The sequence below is a fragment of the Nuphar pumila genome, chromosome 6 (assembly GCF_984573655.1).
Source record: "Nuphar pumila chromosome 6, dmNupPumi1.hap1.1, whole genome shotgun sequence".
Taxonomy (NCBI): domain Eukaryota; kingdom Viridiplantae; phylum Streptophyta; class Magnoliopsida; order Nymphaeales; family Nymphaeaceae; genus Nuphar; species Nuphar pumila.
This window is the reverse complement of record NC_143254.1, coordinates 8,966,927-8,986,919: the sequence shown is the minus strand read 5'-3', so window position 1 is coordinate 8,986,919 and position 19,993 is coordinate 8,966,927. Positions and strand designations below refer to the sequence as shown.

Genomic DNA, 19,993 nt, shown 5'->3' with positions numbered 1-19,993 from the left:
GTACCACTTATAAATGTTAAGAAAAAGGGAAAACCCTATTGCCGCCGACTACTCTTCTCTCTCTTCTTTTTCTTTACCTCATATCTAACACCTGTAGGCTGATATTTCTGATATTTCTGACAAAGAAGACCAATCTTCAAGAAGGTTAGTAGGCACTTTTTCTGAGGCAAGACACAATCTTCACACTACCTCAAAATACACTTAAGAAAGAGTCGAATAACACAAAGGAGTCAATAGGCTCTGAAACCATGTCACAAAGTGAAGTGTATCCCTTGATGTGTTACTTATGGGCAAGAGAACACTTAGAGAATATGACTTCTTATGGGTCAATACACGAAAACACAAGAATGAGCCACTAAGGGCTGAAAACACTCATAAAAATAATGGATATTATTGAGGAATAGTCCCTGAGAATGTTACAAATGAGAGAGGGGATTAACCCCTTTTTTATACACAAGAGGCTCCTAGAGAGCGGTTGGGTAGAGCCCCAACCACTCTATCAATATTCCCAAAAGCCCATAAGGCTGGGAATAATTACAATAAAAATAAAAATAATAATAAAAAAATACTTATTTATATTGTACATGTGAAAAGACCAAAATACCCCTAAACTTCGAATCTATAGAAATGTACAAAACTGTATATGTAAACATATATGTTATATATGTTTACATTTAACAACACATACATGTAGTGTTAACTTAAAATTGTTAAAAATTATATATATACCCTCCCTGCATCCCCGTACCCAAGATTTTTTAAAGTGCCGTATCGCCGCACCCGCACCTATGTGACATAAAATGTATGTATGTAGAGAAGGTAGTAGATGCTAACCACTTTTCTAGCTAATCGGACATGGCCAATTTACTAGGAAACGACACTAAAAAACATGATTTTTTAATCATTGAATATTTAGAAAAAACTTAGACTGTCAATTTTTTAAACCTTATAAAAACATATTTGCTATCGGAATCAGATGATCTAAGAGTCGATTCCTATAAAATCAAGCATGTAGAACACATCTCTACAATCAAATTTAAGGAAAACATTAAAAAACCCTTCAAAATCCTGGTAAGCTAGAAAAGTGGTTAGCACCTGCCACCTCTCTCTTTATATATATTTGCTGCAATTTTTTAAACTTAATCTAGCATTATAGATTTGTTCAATATAGTTGATTTGTTAGGAATTGACCCTTGGATCCGGTAAGATAAGCTTTTAATATATATTATATATAAACTGGAATACCAATCAGGGCATGGCCAATTTACTAGATGCTAACCACTTTTCTAGCTAATCGGGCATGGCCAATTTACTAGGAAACGACACTAAAAAACATGATTTTTTAATCATTGAATATTTAGAAAAAACTTAGACTGTCAAATTTTTAAACCTTATAAAAATATATTTGCGTATCGGAATCAGATGATCTAAGAGTCGATTCCTATAAACTCAAGCATGTAGAACACATCTCTACAATCAAATTTAAGGAAAACATTGAAAAACCCTTCAAAATCCTGGTAAGCTAGAAAAGTGGTTAGCACCTGCCACCTCTCTCTTTATATATATTTGCTACAATTTTTCAAACTTAATCTAGCATTATAGATTTGTTCAATATAGTTGATTTGTTAGGAATTAACCCTTGGATCTGGTAAGATAAGCTTTTAATATATATATATATATATATATATATATATATATATATATATATATATATATATATATATATATAAACCGGAATACCAATCAGGGGTATTTTGGTCATTTTGCATTGTAATAAAAGTCAGCCCATTAGGGGCTGACTATATAAATGCTAATTTTTTTTTGTTTTTTTGTTTCTTTGCTTTCGGTACAACTAGCTGTTGGAGCTTACCATTGGGAGCATCCCAACAGCTAGTTGGGCTGCTCCCTACTACTCTTGATTGCTATAAATAGGGCTTCAAGCCCTTGTAAACTCTAATGCTTTCTAAGCATTTCTGTAATATAGAAGCATTTATTTTTGACCCTTGTATGGGTGGTGTGGAATGATCAATTAGTGTTCTTCTTGGTTTGGTTGTGTTCTTGTAAGTCCATAAGAGATACTTGTTTGCTTTTGTTCTCATTTCATTACATGGTATCAGAGCTTTGGCGCTCTTGGGTTGTTATTCATTCGAAAAGGCCAAGAGGAGGATCATGAGAATTTGTGGAACATCGGTGCGTGTATCAGGAAGCATACTATCAAAAGATTTCAACAAAATTCTTGCTACCATCTTTTTTCTATTTATCTCTCTCTTTCTCATTATTATAAAAATGGAGAATGAAAGAGAAGTGATCGTCTCCATTCTCGTGAGACTCAATGATACTATCCATAGTGAAACATAAAATATGAGAAACGGGTCTATGGGGCTTGGTTGATGACACCGAAAGAGAGTATAAATTTATACTTACTAAGATTGAATATGGAAAGGAAGTGACTCTTCAAGGAGAAGAGATGTCTAAGGCCGTCACTGAATATGAGAAAAAATGGAAAAAGTAGAGGATGGGTTATTCCAAGATAATTGGATGACTCATCAATAGCGTTACATCAAAAAATACTCTAGCTTAATAAAATTTGACTTTGCTAGTGATGCATGAAAGTATCTTAAAGATATGTATAATCTTAAGGATATTGGTTACATATGCAATTTGCAAAATAAAGTGCGAACTATGACCCAAGGAGAGAAGAGCATTATGGAATATTTCAATACCCTCTCTCTTCTTTGGAATGAATTTGTTATTCTAGGGCCAAAATGACATTGCCCCAAGATGTAGAACTTTGTGAAAACAAATTAAAATAGAGCATTTTTATCAATTTGTTAATAGGCTTAGACCCAAATTTGAAGGGACCAAATCGGCCCTTCTTCATAGAGGTGGTGTACTTACCATAGTTGAAACTCTTGAAGAGTTAACTATGGAGAAAAATACGTTAACAAAATCATCATCTTCAAAAGATGAAAATTTCGTGCTTGCTATGTCAAAGCTCGGAAATCACATAAGGAGTCATAAACCTCCTTACTTTGAAAGAAATTTCAATGCTTATGGAAGAAATCAAAATGATAAAAGAGGCGATCATGAATACAAGAAGAGTGACAAAATAATATATTACCGTTGCTATGAACTGGGTCACTTCAAGCCTTTTTGCCTCAAAAGAAGAAAAATAGATCAAAGAGATGATAAGAAGGTGACTTCGGTGGGACTATTTTTTGAAAGGAATGGTGTAGACAACTCCAAATGCATTGGCTTATTATCCTTGGCACAACTTATGGAGGCACTACAACCAATGTTCAAAACTCAAGCTTCTTCTTTCTCGGGTGCGACTGTATCCATAAGCATTGACCCCGATAAGATTTTTTGGATTCTTGATTATGGTGCTCCTTTCCATATAACCCCAAATGAGTCTATATTATCCAATGTCATACGAACCAAAATGATTCTTATGTTTCAACTGCCAATGGAGCTTCCTTAAAGATTAAAGGTTTTGAGGCTTTTTAAAAACAATAAACTTTCTTTATACCAAATATTAGAGTAGTACCAAAATTGAATTTAAACCTCTTATCCGTTTTTTAAATTGCGGATCATGGATGTAAAATTTTGTTTTCATCTAATTATTGTTTGATACAGGATCTCCAGTCCAAGAAGCTGATTGGGTGAGGTCATAGAAGAGAAGGTCTCTATATTATGGATAATCTTAAATTATCAGCACAAAAGACTAGGACATCTTAGTGTCTTCAAATTACATTTGTTTCCATTTCTTACAAGTTATAAAAAAAAGGGATTTTATTTGTGAAGATTGCATCCTTGGTAAAATGAAATCTTTACCTTTTGGGCCTAGTCATTTTATATCTAAAAATCATTTGAGTTGGTACATTCGGATGTGCGGAGACCGACTCCGATTATATCTAAAGGAATAGTATCTTATTATGTTGTGTTTGTGGATGATTATAGTAAATGATCTTGGATATATTTTCTTAAACACAAATTCTAAGTATTTGATTATTTCAAAAAATTTCATTGTTATACAAAGACTCAATTTAAAATCAATATTAAAATCTTTACAACCGATTTCAATGGAGAATTTATGTCAAAGGAGTTCAAAAATTATCTTGACTTACGTGTGATTATTTGTAAAAAATTATGCCCTTATACTGCTCAACAAAATGGACTAGTTGGAAGGAAGCATAGACGTATTGTTGAGAGTACTAGAACACTACTTATATCAAGAAATGTTTCAAAAATGTTTTGGGCCGAAGTCGCTCTTACGATGGTTTATTTGATAAATAGAATGCCTTAAAAAACTATTGAAAACATTTCTCCTATTAAAAAATTATTTAAAACAACTCCTGATTATAAAAGGTTAAGAGTCTTTGGTTGTAAATATTTTGTCCTTACCAACCAAAACAACAAACTTTTCCCAAAAGCTATTCCTTGTGTTTTTTTAGGCTGTGACAAAAATCAAAAGGGGTATATATGTTATGAAATTGAAATAAACAAATTATATGTTTCAAGAAATGTTACTTTTCTTGAAAACGAAAATGGATTTGGTAAAAAGAAAATCCAAGAGCATTGTGACTATTCATTTCTTTTCGACCTTGTTAGTGAGTATGAAAGATGTGATGACATTCATGATATGCATGAGAGTGACAATGAGGACACTCGTGATGCACATGGGAATGTGAATGAAGGTCTTGATAATATAGATCTATCTCATCATAAAATTCAAACCTATACTCGACATACTGAAGACCATCTATTGTGTGCTTTAGAAAGATATTCTCAAGTTCAAGATATAGATTCCTCTAGTGTTAGAAAATCCATGAGAATTTCAAAGGCTCCTAATAGATTTATATCCTATGATTTTGTTGAACCTAAATATAGAGTTTGTCTAATGGCTATACACTCATATGTAGAATCACCATCTTACCATGATGCTAAAACCCATCAAGAATGGATTAAGGCAATGAATGCTTATTGAAAGCTTTAGAAACGGCAAAAACTTGAGAAATTTAAACATTACCTAAAGAAAGAAAAATTATAGGATATAGATGGGTCTATAAGATACAAATTAAAGGTGATGGAACATTAAAAAGATATAAAGCTAAGTTAGTAGTCAAAGAATATTGTCAAGAATACAGAATAAACTATGACGAGACATTTGCTCAAGTTGCTCGAATGCTCACTGTTAGAACTCTTATTTCTATAGCATTAATTAAAAAATACTCAATCTTTTAAAAGAATGTAAAAAATGTCTTTTTGAATGGTAATCTCAATGAAAAAGTTTACATCGATCTCCCACCAGGTTTAAGTTTAACATATGGAAAAATTGTTCGGTTACGAAAAGCATTGTATGGTCTAAAGTCAGCTCCCAAGGCTTGGTATGATCGATTCAGTAGTGTGATGACACAACTTCACTTTAAATCTTCTTATACTAACACTACATTGTTTGTTAAGTCTTGTAATGCAGGAATGATGATATTACTTTTGTACGTTGATGATATAATTATCACAGGAGGTGATAAGCAGAGAGTTAGTCATATCAAAAATGTGTTCAAAGCTAACTTTTATATGACATATCTTGGCTTTTTATGATATTTTATTGGAATAGAAGTGTCTTACTCACCTCGTGGTTATTTGTTATCGCAAACTAAGTATGCAATAGAGATCATCGAACAGTCTAGAATCTCAGATGAAAAATGAGTTGATACTCCAAAAGTCATCAATGTAAAGATGAAGAAAGATGATTGAGAACCTCTAAAGGATCCAACTTCATATAGACAAATGATTGAAACTTTGTCTTATCTCTCTATTACTCGTCTTGATATTTTTAATGCTATTTATTCTGTTAATCAATTTTTACATGCTCCCATGGAGTACATAGGAGTGTTGTAATAAGAATTATTAGATATATTAGAAATTTTATTAAATATGGGTTATTTCTTTCATCCTCTTTTTTGTTGGAAGTTATTGCATATTCTGATTTAGATTGGGGAGGGGATGTTGTGAATGATAGATGCTCAACCACTGGTTTCTGTATTTTTTTAGGTGATTCTCTAATTTCATGGAGATACAAAAAGCAACAGAAAGTGTCGATCTTCCACTGAAGCAGAGTACTGTGCCATGGTGACAACTATGTTTGAGTTAGTATGGTTGAAACCATTATTAGAAGATTTGGAAGTTCACTTTGCAAAACCCTCACGATTATATTGTGACAACAAGAGCACAATATCCATTGCAAGCAATCATACATTTCATGAAAGGACCAAACACATTGAAATGGATATGCTACTACGTTGAAGAAGACCATCACGTTGCCTTATGTTTCATCTGAGTATCAACTGGTGGATTTCTTCACTAAAGCGCTCACGTCACCTAGATTTCACTTCCTTCTTGGCAAATTATCGATTGTTATGTCGTGAGTTTGAAGGGGGGGTGTTAAGATAAGCTTCTAATATATATATATATATATATATATATATATATATATATATATATATATATATATATATATATATATATATATAAGGTAAACCGGAATACCCATCAGGGGTATTTCAGTCATTTTACATTGTAATAGAAGTCAGCCCATTAAGGGTTGAATGTATAAATGTTATTTTTTTGTTTTTTTATCTTTGCTTTTGGTACCACTGATTGGGACAGCTCCAACTAGCTATTGGAGCTTCTCCCAACGATCACATTTTGTGATCGTTGCTCTAATGCTTTCTAAGCATTTGTGTAATACAAAAGTATTTATTTTTGACCCTTGTGTGGGCGGTGTGGATTGATCAATTGATGTTCTTCTTGGTTTGGTTGTGTTCTTGTAAGTCCATAAGAGACACTTGTTTGCTTTTGTTCTCATTTCATTACAGGATCATGTTTTTTTGATGAAAAAATATGTTTTTATGAATCAAGAAAATTTGAAGTGTTTATGACCATCAATTTTTGGATTGCTGAAAGAACCAAGTCACTCATTTTAATCTGGCAATCCAAATATCAATCCTCGCTAAGCAGTCCATGTAGATTGTATCTGCGGGGTCAGATTTACCCAAAAAAGTAAAAGAAAAAGAAAAAATAAGGATTTGCTAAACTATTTGTACATACAAATGATTGTAGCAAATCTTTTCTCATGTACTACACTTTACAAAAATGCTTCTGCATATGAAATTGTAGATTGTCAATTACAAAGTCTAAAATACGTCAAAAACTGTATAAATAAACTTTGTCATGTTCATTATAGGTTACCCCACCATAGCCAGTTGATCATAAATTTGCTCGACATATTTTAAATACTCAAGATAGACTTGTTCTTCTTGCATTCCATTAGGGATTGCCTTAGATGCATCACATTAGCGAGGGAGACTTGTGCATAAAATCTTGCATCACATTTCATGATCCTTGTGTCATTGGAAGTACAACTACTTGTGATAGAATGTCTCTTGATAGGGTGCAATATATCCATCCAATATGGCCTTGGTCACAAACCATCCATTCTTCATATGCCAGATTGAGGATAATATGCATTTCTTTAGAACCATCTATTTTTGAGCTTCTCACATGTAATGATGGTGGGAGGTGTCTTGGAACCCCCATCAATGTCACAATGATTTAAGAAGCTTAATGTTGGGTTACAAGATCATCCTTTCAGGTGAAATTATTAGAATCATTCAACTTAATTTGGACTTTCGAGAAGGATATTTGGGTAGGATTAGGTGGAATATGAAGGGAACTTTGAGAATTCATAAGACTAGGATTGGGGGTAGGATTCATTTTAAGGATTTTGGGTAAGATTGATTGGAGTTGAGCCAATAGGAATTTGGGTATTTTTTGCCATCCATGGCTAACTGCAAAATGATTTTAGGGAAAAATAGATGTAGAGATTTAATGGCCCATGAAGCAAGATTAAAACAAAGGCTACCAACTTGTGAAGGGAAAGCAAGAGAGGAGAAGCTTTCTCGAGGAACAAGGAAAGAGGAGAATAGAGAATGAAAGAAAGAGAGAATAAAAGCAAAGTAGGAGAGGGCAATAATTATCTTTTAATGATTGAGATGGGATGAATCCCAAGCTCTGATATGATAATAATTTTCGTAGATTCAAAGAGAAGAGAATGAATGCTTGAGAGAAGAGAACTCTAACCCCAAATTGTTTTTCATTAGTGTGGAGGCTGCACACTATCTTTGATTAACAAGAGGTGCTAATTGGAGCATTCCAGAAAAATTAGAACAATGTCCCACAAAAAATGGATAAAATAGGTTGAAGTCAAGTCTGAAAGCCAGTTAACTCATATCCAAAGTATCCAAGTATCCGAATGAGTATGGCATGGGTATGGGGGATTGGTAGTAGAAGTACCCATGTTACATAGGTTTTGATATGAAATTGGTTAGGACCTGCCAATTGTCTTGTGTGTGTGTGTGAATTTGTGTGCCAAATGACCAGCAGAGAGTAGTTGGTTACTGGGTGGAGTTTTGCTCACGAGGTTGATTAATTTGATCTGTGCATGTCCTCTATCATTTTACTATATTAAATTATGTATACTAAAAAACATTTACCTTTTGTATAAGTAAGCGAGCTTGAGCTTCCATTCAAAGTGGTGGCAACTGAAGCCCTTGGTACTCCTATGATGGCACTGAGCCTAAATGAGCGAATCCTAAATAGTAAAAGCTGAGTTTGTTCAGCTTGATTACCGACTCTAGCTGTCATTGTCTTAAAAGAGATGACACCATACGGTAATACCAGTAGCTGTTAAGGTAATGCTGCTGAATGAGTTTCTTGCTATTGTTCTTCTCAGATAAAACATAATTTTGTAATTTCCTGTTTATAATTGGCATTTTATCTGGATGGCATGAATGATGAGTGTTCTGATCTTTGAAAGCTCTAGAGTTCCATTTCTTTTCATAGACTGAAGAATAATTGAACATCTGGAGATTCATTTATTGTGAGGGTTCTTTGGCCTTCTATTTTATGTACTGATGTCCGTCTTATGCATTATTTTCTACTTTTCCTTTGTTAGGTACTGGTGCATGATATTTGGGTATTTGAGAGATCTCTTTTTCACCCTGGAGCATATTGGCGTCTTTGTGGACGGATATCCTTGTAGTAGGTGCCTGTGAAAAAATATATAGATGCATTCATTGCATAATTTTTTTATATCCATTCATCACTCTGTCTCTCCCTTCCCGCCCAACCCCCCCCCCCCCCCCCCCCCCCCCGATTCGGATCTGCCCTCTTCCTCTGCTTTTTAGGCTAATTGTTTTCTTTTTGCACCATCTGGGTCATCTATATTGAGACGTGAGCTTCTGGGTCTGGATCTAGATCCAGATTGATTGACGTGTTTTGAGTATCACGTTTCTGCTTGTAACTGTATTTTAATGTTTCTTTTGTTGCCCCTATTATGTATTTTTTCTATGTTTTATAACTAGGGACATTATTGGAATGTAACGTAATGGTTAATTTTGTTTTAATTAATGAGCCAGCTCTTAACTTGAGCTTGTGAGAGATGTGCTCGGGCTCTTATCGTGTTGAAACAGGCAATGCTTGAGCAGGGCAAGCTCAGCTAATTAAGCTGACCGACAGGACCTAACCTAAGCCAAAGGTTTCAAGCCTAAATGATTGATCAGGTATGGTAAATCAAACATACACGGACAACTATGGAGCCATGGCGCTTTCATGATTCCCGCACCTTGACATCTTCCTGCTTGCCTGCATGTTCTTGGATGCTCTATGTGAACTTGAGGAGTTTATGTTCATGAGTTCATTCATGCACTCTTCATGCTTGTGCAGGAGCACTGCAATCACATGAATTTACTTTTTTTTTTGGTTTGATAATGAGGAGAAACTATCACTTTGTATTAGACGTCTCGCTCGTTACAGGTTGAAGGGCTGCTACATTGATAATGGCCTTTTTTCAGTGTCAGTGGTGTAAAACTCTATGGGCACTCTCCTCTTGCTTACTGGAGATGGTTTTCCATTGGCTTCGGCCTTGCGGCAAGGAACATTCAGAACTCTAGGAGAAACTGTATGTGGATGATAAAACTTTGTATGTTGCACCATTGGGTTATTGTTCTAAAAAGTTCAATGACTAGTGTGTTACGACCTTTCACAAGAAGAAAAATATGCTAAACTTGTTCCTTTCCTTCTAACCAAGATACGAATCCACCACACATTACCTTTAGCTTAAGCAGCAGTGAGCAGGTTCTTAGCTAAACATGGTAGTGCAAACAGGTGGGATACTGGCTGGATCATGACATCCAAATATGAGATTATCTTTTAAGGAACAATCTTTGATATGGATCTGGATCTAAACTAGATTCAATGTTATAAAATTGAAACTAGATCCAAATTTTGTATGTCAGTGCTGGGATTGGTTGAAAAAAGAAAGTGTTGGAAACAAGAATTTTACGTTTATAAGTATAAACATTAGATCCAGGTTCAAATGCAGGTCTAACAGAAAAAAATCAATTAAAATATCTACATGTTGGGATCTTATTTACCATTTCCATGCGTTGTAAAAATGTAGTTTTGCCAAAATGTGGTATTGAGGATGGAGTTGCCAAAAACGTCCTCTTGTGAATGGTGTTTGTGGTGGTGGAGTTGCCAACTTCATTCTCAGTTCAGTGAACAGATCTGCTCTAAAATGGCAAGAGAGCATGTGAGCATTATGGAGAACCACAATTCATGTCCATTTAGCACTAAGGTGTCGGTTTTGGATTGAAAAAATATTTCCACCCGTAGAGAATTTTTCGTTGACCAATGATTGCCATCCTCACTCCAAGTCACGCCTTATCCAACAAACCATCAAAAGCTCAAATGTATAAAATAACGAAGACCTTCCTCCCAGAGAGATCAGTCATTAGTTGAGTACCTTGTATGCCACGCATCCCAACCCCTCTCTCACTGGCATCTAGTGATCGGACTAGATCTCTGGATCTTCTCTCGGGATGTAAAAGGGAGGGCTTCAGTTAGGCAGATATAATTGGATCTTACCTATTGTAATCTGGATTTGAATGAAAAACTACTGGAACGGGATCCTATCAGATATTCAGGCTAATTCGATATGCATTTTGCATGTAAATGGAGTCAAATGTCCACTGGTTTTGGATTCTAAACAGATTCACAATTAGATCTTTATAACTGAAACTAAAAGGTTAGTATTTGGTCATGTCGACCTGGCCATTTGAATGAGCTACAAATCATAGTTGTGGACTGAGTTGACCCAATCAAACCTTATAGGTAGGATCATTATAGTCTAAATGCTAGGGACGGGCTCTTAAATTGCATTTTTTGATGAAAAACATGATTTTGCAAGCCGAGAAATATCAAAAAATGTAAGCCCTTAATTTTTCAAGGCCAATAAAATAGTACGTACACATCATAATCGAGTGATCCAAAACCAATTCTCAATATGTAAGGTTACTTTCATGAAAAACAAAAGAGGGGGGGGGGGGTTGAATAAACCATTTGGATGTAACCCGACTCAAATCCAAATTCCATTAGTGGGATTCTATAGCCAAATTCATAGCCGATTAATAATAGCTTTGGTATTAAGTTTTGCATCTAAACTCGAGTCCCAATCCAAACCTGACCTAATCAGATCCGATTGGGTCGAACTTGGTAATTCCTAGATCCGACTCGTTTACATCCCTTGACCTGACCACACGGCATGGATGGGCGGTCTCCTAATTTGAAGGGCTTTTTCGTCATTTTAAGTTGTCAACCAATAATATTCTTGTCAATGCGGCGCCTGTTTAGCGTCTGTCTGCCCTTGCCCTTTCTATCTCTTAGCTTAGCTAGCGTCTTCACGTGGAGAGAGAGAGGAGGGAGAGATTTCTTGATCAAATCTAAAGGTAAGAGGAAATTCTTGTTCCACCTTGTCCTCTTCTCTGCTCTTGGTACCAGATTCTGCCTTCTTCACTCAGAAGATCCCTCTCTCTCTCTGCAAAATTTTGGCACCACTCGCGCGACGGTTTTTGGCTTTCTGGGTATGAGTTGCTTTTACTTAATCTCGCATTTGTTCTCTACTTCGGAGTATTGGTAGCCGTTGAGGATGATTCCATGGGGTGGTGTGAGCTGCTGTCTGAGTGCAGCTGCGCTGTACCTCTTGGGGAGGAACAGCGGGAGGTATGTGCAATTGGTTCTGCTGCTTCTCAATTTTTTAGGGCTTCCATGTTGGCAATCTAATAGGTTTTCTGTATTTGATTGTGTGCTGGTTTATGAGATATTGATGCGTTGATGGTGGTGTTGGTTTGTGTGAAGGGATGCCGACGTTCTGAAGTCTGTGACGAGGGTTAGCCAATTGAAGGATTTGGGTAAGTGGGTTCTTCAAATTCGCGTCCTTTGTTTGTTTCTGGTCGAGTAATTTCCCTTTATTTTTTCTGTTTGGCTTTTGGGGACATGATCCTGCCTGTTTGAGTTTTAATCTCATCTGAATTGGGATAATGAATTTTTCTCTTGATGATTCTTATCATGGAAATTTTGGTTTTTTTTTCTTTGGGTTCAATCTGTTGGCAATCGGAATTTGGTTCTAATCTGGCGGTTTTGGTTGATTCTATAAGAAATTTTAGTTGGTCAATAGTGATTGGATTAAATTTCTTAAATGAAAAGAGTTGAAGGACTTAACCCTGTTTTTCTCCCAGTATATCAGCTAGCAGAGTGAAGGAGATTTCTTGTGGTTTTGGTTGGTTTAGTAAGAGTTCATTGGGCATTATTGATTCATTGTGCTTATGTTGGAGTTGGATTGGTATTTGAAAGGAAAATACAAATTTTGTAATTCATATTGTGAGGGTGAGGACAATTCTTGAAGGTGAACTCTTCTTGCTTCATAGAAGCTTCCCTTCCGGTGTTAGTTAGTGACTTTCTTTTCTCGTTTTCTGTTGAGAGAAAACACCATGAATAATTTTTTTCTTTTGCGGGCTAATAATTTTTGCACATAGACAATGGAAGGTATTGTTTAAATGTTTGTCCCTTTATTTACGGCAATTACGTGAAGACGAATTCACTCAAGATGCTTGGTTAAAGAGCTGCAGATCTAGTCCTAGGTCTCGTGTATGTTACATATACAGGGTAAAGGTTCATGTGCATGCATGATACACGCACCTGTGTGCAGGTGCTAGTGTTCTCTTTAGCATTTACAGGCGTAAGATGGAGTACGGATTTGATATAGCTCTTCCCATTTGGTGGCAAGTTCTATTCAGTTGTGGCTATGCAAACAGGGCCTCTATGGTTTCTTTATGTTGCCATTTGCAAATATAGACTCTGTCCTGTTAAATGGAAGTAAAATGGTGATTTTGTAAAATTGTATAATAGGCATGTTAGGTTAGAAGTGCTGACTTTCATACTGTTGTTCACAGCCCTCCTACTAGACACTGCATGCAAAGTATTGCCTCTCGTTGTGACCATTTCTGGAAGAGTTGGGTCAGACACGCCAATCAAATGTGAACATAGTGGCTTGAGAGGAGTAATTTTGGAGGAAACGGTAAAGTCCACCCTTCATGCCATGAGCACTTACAATACCATTGTTGAATTTTATTGCTCTTTCATTTTTCTTGCTAATAGGCGATGGGTTATCTGGCTGTTTCAGGCAGAACAGCACTTTTTGAAGCATAATGATGCTGGTTCCTGGATCCAAGACTCCGCTTTGATGCTTTCTATGAGTAAAGAGGTCCCTTGGTATCTGGTAAGTGGTAACGTGTTTTCCATGTAAATCTTGAGATATTCAATTTCCATTATTGGCCTTGTTTTATGTTATCATGCTTATTAGTTGTCTACTTATTTGTTTTCTGTTGCAAGGGGACTAGAAATTGTATGAACCAAAAAGAAAATGAATAGAAACTCTAATGGAATATAAATTATGTATTTAGCATGAAGTTTATTCTGTATCATACACATATCATATGGTATATTTTATCCATCTTATTTTCTACTCCGCTGGAAAGAATATGTCTTGGATTTGTAGACACATTGTTTGGAGTATATTTTGATTATGAGTTTTCATCATCTAGCTCTTTCCTTTGTCCTTTTCTGGTATCTGCCTTACTCACTTCTAATCTCTGGTTTTGCATTTAACTTTGTTAAAAAGGTGGTCTGTGTTGAAATTGCTACTGATTACATTAATTCAATACAGGATGATGGAACTGGAAGGGTATATGTTGTCGGTGCCAGGCAAGCTACTGGATTAGCTTTAACTGTTGCTAGTGAGGTTTTTGAGGAGTCAGGGCGATCTCTTGTACGCGGTACATTGGATTATTTACAAGGACTAAAGGTTTGTGGGATAAATACTCCTTATCAGAGTGAGAAGAACAATGATAGTTGTCTGTTAACCTTGTTAACACAGTCTTTTTTGTCAGATGCTTGGGGTGAAGCGAATTGAGAGAGTTCTTCCCACTGGTACCTCTTTGACTGTTGTTGGTGAGGTAAGCTTTTTTTGTGTGTAGATATGCATCTCACTTTTATTTTGATTAAATAAATGTAACATTCTTTTTAAGAGGTTTGGCTCTATGTCATGATATTGGTGTTGAATTGGATCCATCACAATTTCATTACAGCATCTCACTCTATTTATCAATTTTTTGTTTGTTGTGACTTTTGTCATGAATTTATATGGCTACTTTTAGTCTATATCATAGTCACTGATAGCACCGATATTTTGAAAATATCACGATAATATTGGTGATTTAGAGTAAGCTGATATTATCAGCAATATATCGCGACATTTTCAAAATACCGCCAGAATTGAATATCTTGTGATAATATCATGACATTTTTTACTGTATTTAAAGGAAAAAAATGTCTTTTTATATTAAGTCTAGTTTTTGTAGTTTTTTGTTTCTTTTGTATTTTAAAACATTTTAAAACTTGCTTCTTTAGATTTTTCAAGAAAAATGGTGCAATAAATTTTTTTATCTTTTTTCATTACTATTTATATTTTTTCAATTTTTTTAATCTTCCAAGATTTCCCAAGAAAAAACACTTATTGAGAATCTCTCCGAGAAAAAACCCTTGGTTAAAAGTTACCTTGATCGATACAGGTGACTATGGTATGGTCTATATGTTTATTTTGTTTTTTGTTTTTGATAATTTTAACCACCAAATATTCCAAGAAAAAATAATCTTTCTTAACATCTTCCCTTGCGAAGAATATTTTGAGAACGATATTTGTCACCAAGATTGGTTATAGGCAAAATCACTGAATCTTTTACTAATGAATACGGCATTTTTTTTAATCCATAAACCATAGAAAGTTCCAATTATTAACAAGTAATCATTACTAGTGCATTTAATATAGAAGACCGCTTCATATCAGATACGTGAATGCAATGAAACATGTTTTACTACAAACAGAAACAGTTGGAACATAACAGATTTGGTTTTCATGGTCTTTTATCACTTTGCATGTAAAATTTAATAAATCCCTTGACGAAGATGGTAAACGATGGTTTCTTTCATACATAATTATGGCATAGCTCAATGGGAAGCTACTACTATCCCATTTCATCAGACTGAACTATGTGGGTGATAAATATCATGAAATTTGCCTTGGATGAACCAAATTTCCATATAATATAAATAGGGCAACAAGGTGCTAGTTGTTCTTTCTAGAGCAGTATGTCATTGTAAACTTATTGATCTTCCTATACCGGCTGCTACTACTGATGCTATCATTGTTACTGTTATAAATTTATCATTATTCTTCTCTTGTTCTCGTCATGATGCCACTACTACCACTATTCTTGTAATGGTCATATATTATTCTTTTGTGTAGGTGCTAGTTCTTTCTAGGGCAGTATGTCATTGTAAACTTATTGATCTTCCTATACCGGCTGCTACTACTGATGCTATCATTGTTACTATTATAAATTTATCATTATTCTTTTCTTGTTCTCATCATGATGCTCCTACTACCACTATTCTTGTAATGGTCATATATTATTCTTTTGTGTAGGCTGTGAAGGATGATATAGGAACAGTAAGGATTCATCGACCACATAAAGGGCCATTTTATGTTACACCTAAAAACATTGATCAGCTCATCTCAAACCTTGGCAAATGGGCAAGGTACTTATCTACTCTGGTGCTTGCGGGTCCAATGGCCCAACTCAGGACTCACCCTTTGAATCAAGAGATATGTTGACCCAAGCAATTTAGCTCTGAGTTTGTGTATAACCCGGTTGAGTTGGGCCGAATCTCGTTATGCTATAATTTTTCAACTCTATCTGGCCCTAAATCTTGCTTTGTATGTTTTTGCTCTGGTCATTTACTAACCAATTTCTGCAGATGGTATCGGTACACATCAATGGGGTTCACTGTTTTTGGCATCTATCTGCTTGCTAAGCATGCTATCCAGTGCATTCTTGAAAGAAGGCGGCGTTGGGCTCTTCAACAAAGGTAAGCTTGATTTTGCAGTGGTTTCCCATCTGTAGACATTTTAGCACAAGTAATTGACTAGCATGGGAAGTGGCATATCTGAATCTGTTTTGGGGAAAAGATGACATGCTTATATGTTGGATGCCTTTGTGATTCCATTCACCAGTGCATCTGAAATTGCACTCATTATATATTAGAAACTTGAAGGTAAAATATTCTAGTTTTTTTTATGGAGGGCATGTTTGCTTACACCAAGAAGAGAATCATTCTCTCTAGCTTTGGGAGACTAATTCTTGCGAGAACCATTTTCTCATGTGATCGTAAACGTGAGAAAATGGTTCCCATATATTCCTGACAGAGGGAATACATCCAGACACATTGATAATTATAACTTGTTTTAAACAGTTCTCATCCAGACAAAATTGATTAATTTATGTTAACTGTGTATAAATATTTGTACTTTTTATTATTTATAAACAGTAAAGGTAAGTACATCAAAAATACAGAGGTATGAGCGTTATAATTGGTGATCTGGCGGCTCAGACTCCAACATAGCTCACTTCCATCTCTTTCTCTTACATGTAATGTTTAATTGCTTTTTTTTTTTACTTCCTAGGGTTCTTGAAGCTGCTGCACAACGATTAGAGCAGGAAAATCAAGGTAAATTCTAGAAATTTCTCTTCTTGCTTTAATGTTTGCCCGTCCTTTCTTTTTCCCATTTTCAGATGCTTACCATTTTATCTGGAGTAAGTAGCATTTGAGTTCACTGTATTTTCAGGCTCTAATGGGAAGTCTGAGAATGAATCGGATGTTGATACTGCAAAGAGGGACCGTCTAATGCCAGACCTGTGTGTAATATGCCTTGAGCAGGAATATAATGCAGTTTTTGTGCCGTAAGTGTCCAAAACTTCTATAGACCATATTTGACAGAAACTAGTAAAAACCTGGAAGCTTGCTTTGGAAGTGCAACACCACACATTTATTTCATGCTTCTGAAACTTTATTGGAAACTCACTCTTCCTGTCTTCCACTATAAAATCAGACTTTTGTTGATGTTGCAAATGTACTTTTCATTTAAAAAGAATTATTTTGTTTTTTAAAAAGCTGTTTTTTTATTATACAACCTATATATGATGGGGCCTTTTTTGGGCAAATCTTTAAGATTCATTTAAATAAAAAAACAGGTTTTATCTTTTCTTGTTTTTTTTTTAATGTTACTTCCTGCTTCCTTCCATTATCACTTCTTACTTGCTTCCTCTTATGCTTCCTAAGTGTTTCACGCATTGAGGCATTTCTTAAAACACTTGTTTTTTGCTTCATGTGTCACTTATCTCACCCATTTTTTACTCTGGTAACTATGTTTTAGACAAGCATACATGTACACACACACACACACACATCTTTGATTGTTCACCTAGGCTAGCTGTCATTTGCATCACTTTGAAGTAGAGAATATGAGTTAAAAGAATGAAACAAAAGTTCAAGTAACCAGTTGTCTGTTCTTGTCAAGTTTGGTTTTGTTGGAGGGTTGTGCTGTAAGCAATTTAGGCAGATTGTTCTCCAGCTTTATTGTTGCATGCTCATCAGTTTGACAAATTAATATTGGATTATAAGTGCTTTTAAATATCCTGTACTTTCTAGCAACAAGGTCAATTATCAATATGATTGGATGCTGGAAGATGTGGTGTTCAGTTGCACTCATTTTTCAAATTGTGATTGATTCTGAGGAACAAAGTAGACCCACTGGGTGCATAGGGTCTTCCACTGGACTAATCACAATTTGCAGTGTTGAGATCATTTCCAAAAGGGCAAGCTTCCCCACCCAGAGTTCCCTGATACCCTTTGATAAAACAAATAAGAAAAATGACCGTATGGTACAACAAAAATGATGTGTTTCTAAAAAAACCCTACAATTTGTCAAAATCCACTGATGTCCAAAATTGCAAATGTTGAGCATTAAAATGATCATTTTAACCTTCGCATGTGCGGACCTCTTGAAGATACGCGGATTTCCTCTGTGACAAACTTTACTATTGATTTTTGACCTAGAAATTTAAGGATGAGAAAGTATGCATATATTTTATGCAGACTTCCTCATCCTCGTCTATATTTTATGCGGACCTCGTCATTAAATATATGCAAACTTCATAAGGTCATAAAATATATGTAGACTTTCTCATCCTCATAAAATATATGCTGACTTCTTCATCCTTCAATTTCTAAGTCGAAAATCAGTAGTAAAGTCTTTCACTGAGAAAGTCTGCATAGCTTCATCAGGTTCACACATGCGAAGGTTAAAATGGTCATTTTAATGTCCAACATTTGCGATTTTGGACATCAGTGGATTTTAGCAAATTGTAAGGTTTTTGGGGAAACACATCATTTTTGTTGTACAGTACGGTCACTTTTCAAAACAAATAATGATTGTTCAAAGCAAGCTTGTTGTGGAAATGCTAAAGCATTACGGTAAATGTATGTGTATGGAAAATATTACGCATAACATCCATATGATACTGAGCCTGATAACCTTAGTTCTGCTTTAGTACCTTCATATATTTTTACTAATTATTGGACTCCTATAGAAAGCCTCCCAACAGTATTCTTCACTGCCTGTATCTAGAGGGTGTCATACTTGTCTGTTGTTTGCAAGAAGGTAAGAGCATTTTGTAATTTTTACATAGATTCTGCATCTTCTTTCAGGTGTGGTCACATGTGTTGCTGCACGTCTTGCTCTTCGCAATTGGCAAACTGCCCACTTTGCCGCCGAAGGATTGAGCAAGTAGTCAGGACCTTCCGGCATTGATAATGATTTGCGATTTGAGAATGCACCATAACTAAAATTTGGATATCGCCAGTGGAGTTGGTGGCTGTGAAATTCTCAACTTGATTCACCAATTTTGGGCAGCACTAGCAGCTGGGTGGTAGCAGTGATGCATATATTCATCACTGATGTTCAATCAAAGTGTAAAAGTCCATGTCTTTACTGTGGGTTTTTTTTTTCCGTCTGTTAGGAACCTGGCTTTATCATGTCCTTGTCATTTCAGTGATGGTGAAGATGTAAATTTCTGATTATTGGAGTTGGGGAAGCATACTGTTTATGTTCCATATGCTGTGAAAGGAAATGATTACAAATTTTTAAGTTATATTTTTCTCGCAAAAAAAAAGTTATAATCCCTGATATAAACAACAGTTTGTCCACCACCATTGCAAATACAGCATTTACATTTCTTTGCCGTTGCCATGTTTAACAGTGTGGTTTCTGCAATCCAGTATTCCTGTCAAATTTCATTGGTGCTTTGCATGCCAGCTGCATCTAACTGCTATAAGCCTTTGATATTAGGGTACGAGTTAAAGTGCTTTAGTTTTTTGTTTTCTTCTTTGTTTGAAACTCAAATATTAGTTGTCCTGGCTTAATTGGAATTCCGTTGGAAATGGTGCTGCCAAATGCATACATGAATCTCTCTCTCTCTCTCTCTCTCTCTCTCTCTCATATATATATATATATATATATATATGAGAACTGAACATGTTAGGCCTCATTTTTCGTTAGTGTTTTATGATAGATCTGAACCGTTAGATGTGTTTAGCATGATCAATTTAGTGAAAATCACTCTTGGATCATGTTTCT

General features: G+C 35.3%; 2 protein-coding genes across 2 annotated transcripts in view; both read left to right on the top strand.

Annotated features, from left to right (window-relative positions):
- LOC149833847 (Mitochondrial inner membrane translocase complex, subunit Tim44-related protein) overlaps window positions 1–9,172 on the top strand; it is an 82,527-nt gene extending 73,355 nt beyond the window's left edge. The window contains exon 13 of the mRNA XM_090011063.1: window positions 9,017–9,172. Within this exon, the coding sequence (XP_089867189.1) occupies window positions 9,017–9,103 (87 nt within the window). The 3' untranslated portion in view covers window positions 9,104–9,172. The remainder of the gene's footprint in view (window positions 1–9,016) is intronic.
- A 2,634-nt stretch (window positions 9,173–11,806) lies between these two features.
- On the top strand, window positions 11,807–19,508 carry DAL1 (E3 Ubiquitin ligase family protein). The gene is made up of 11 exons (XM_090011058.1): window positions 11,807–12,123; window positions 12,259–12,311; window positions 13,353–13,477; window positions 13,583–13,678; window positions 14,126–14,263; window positions 14,349–14,414; window positions 15,944–16,056; window positions 16,276–16,386; window positions 16,982–17,025; window positions 17,144–17,258; window positions 19,066–19,508. The coding sequence occupies exons 1-11, from the start codon at window positions 12,050–12,052 to the stop codon at window positions 19,166–19,168; spliced, it is 1,038 nt and encodes a 345-aa protein (XP_089867184.1). The 5' UTR covers window positions 11,807–12,049; the 3' UTR covers window positions 19,169–19,508.
- Window positions 19,509–19,993: the final 485 nt, after the last annotated feature.

What these genes read in the sequence shown, in the direction of transcription:
- DAL1 (XM_090011058.1), top strand. Translation starts at nt 12,050, where the DNA reads ATGATTCCATGGGGTGGTGTGAGCTGCTGTCTGAGTGCAGCTGCGCTG. An exon ending in AACCTTGGCAAATGGGCAAG is followed by an intron (nt 16,057 to 16,275) that starts GTACTTATCTAC and finishes CAATTTCTGCAG; the next exon opens with ATGGTATCGGTACACATCAA. An exon ending in TATAATGCAGTTTTTGTGCC is followed by an intron (nt 17,259 to 19,065) that starts GTAAGTGTCCAA and finishes ATCTTCTTTCAG; the next exon opens with GTGTGGTCACATGTGTTGCT.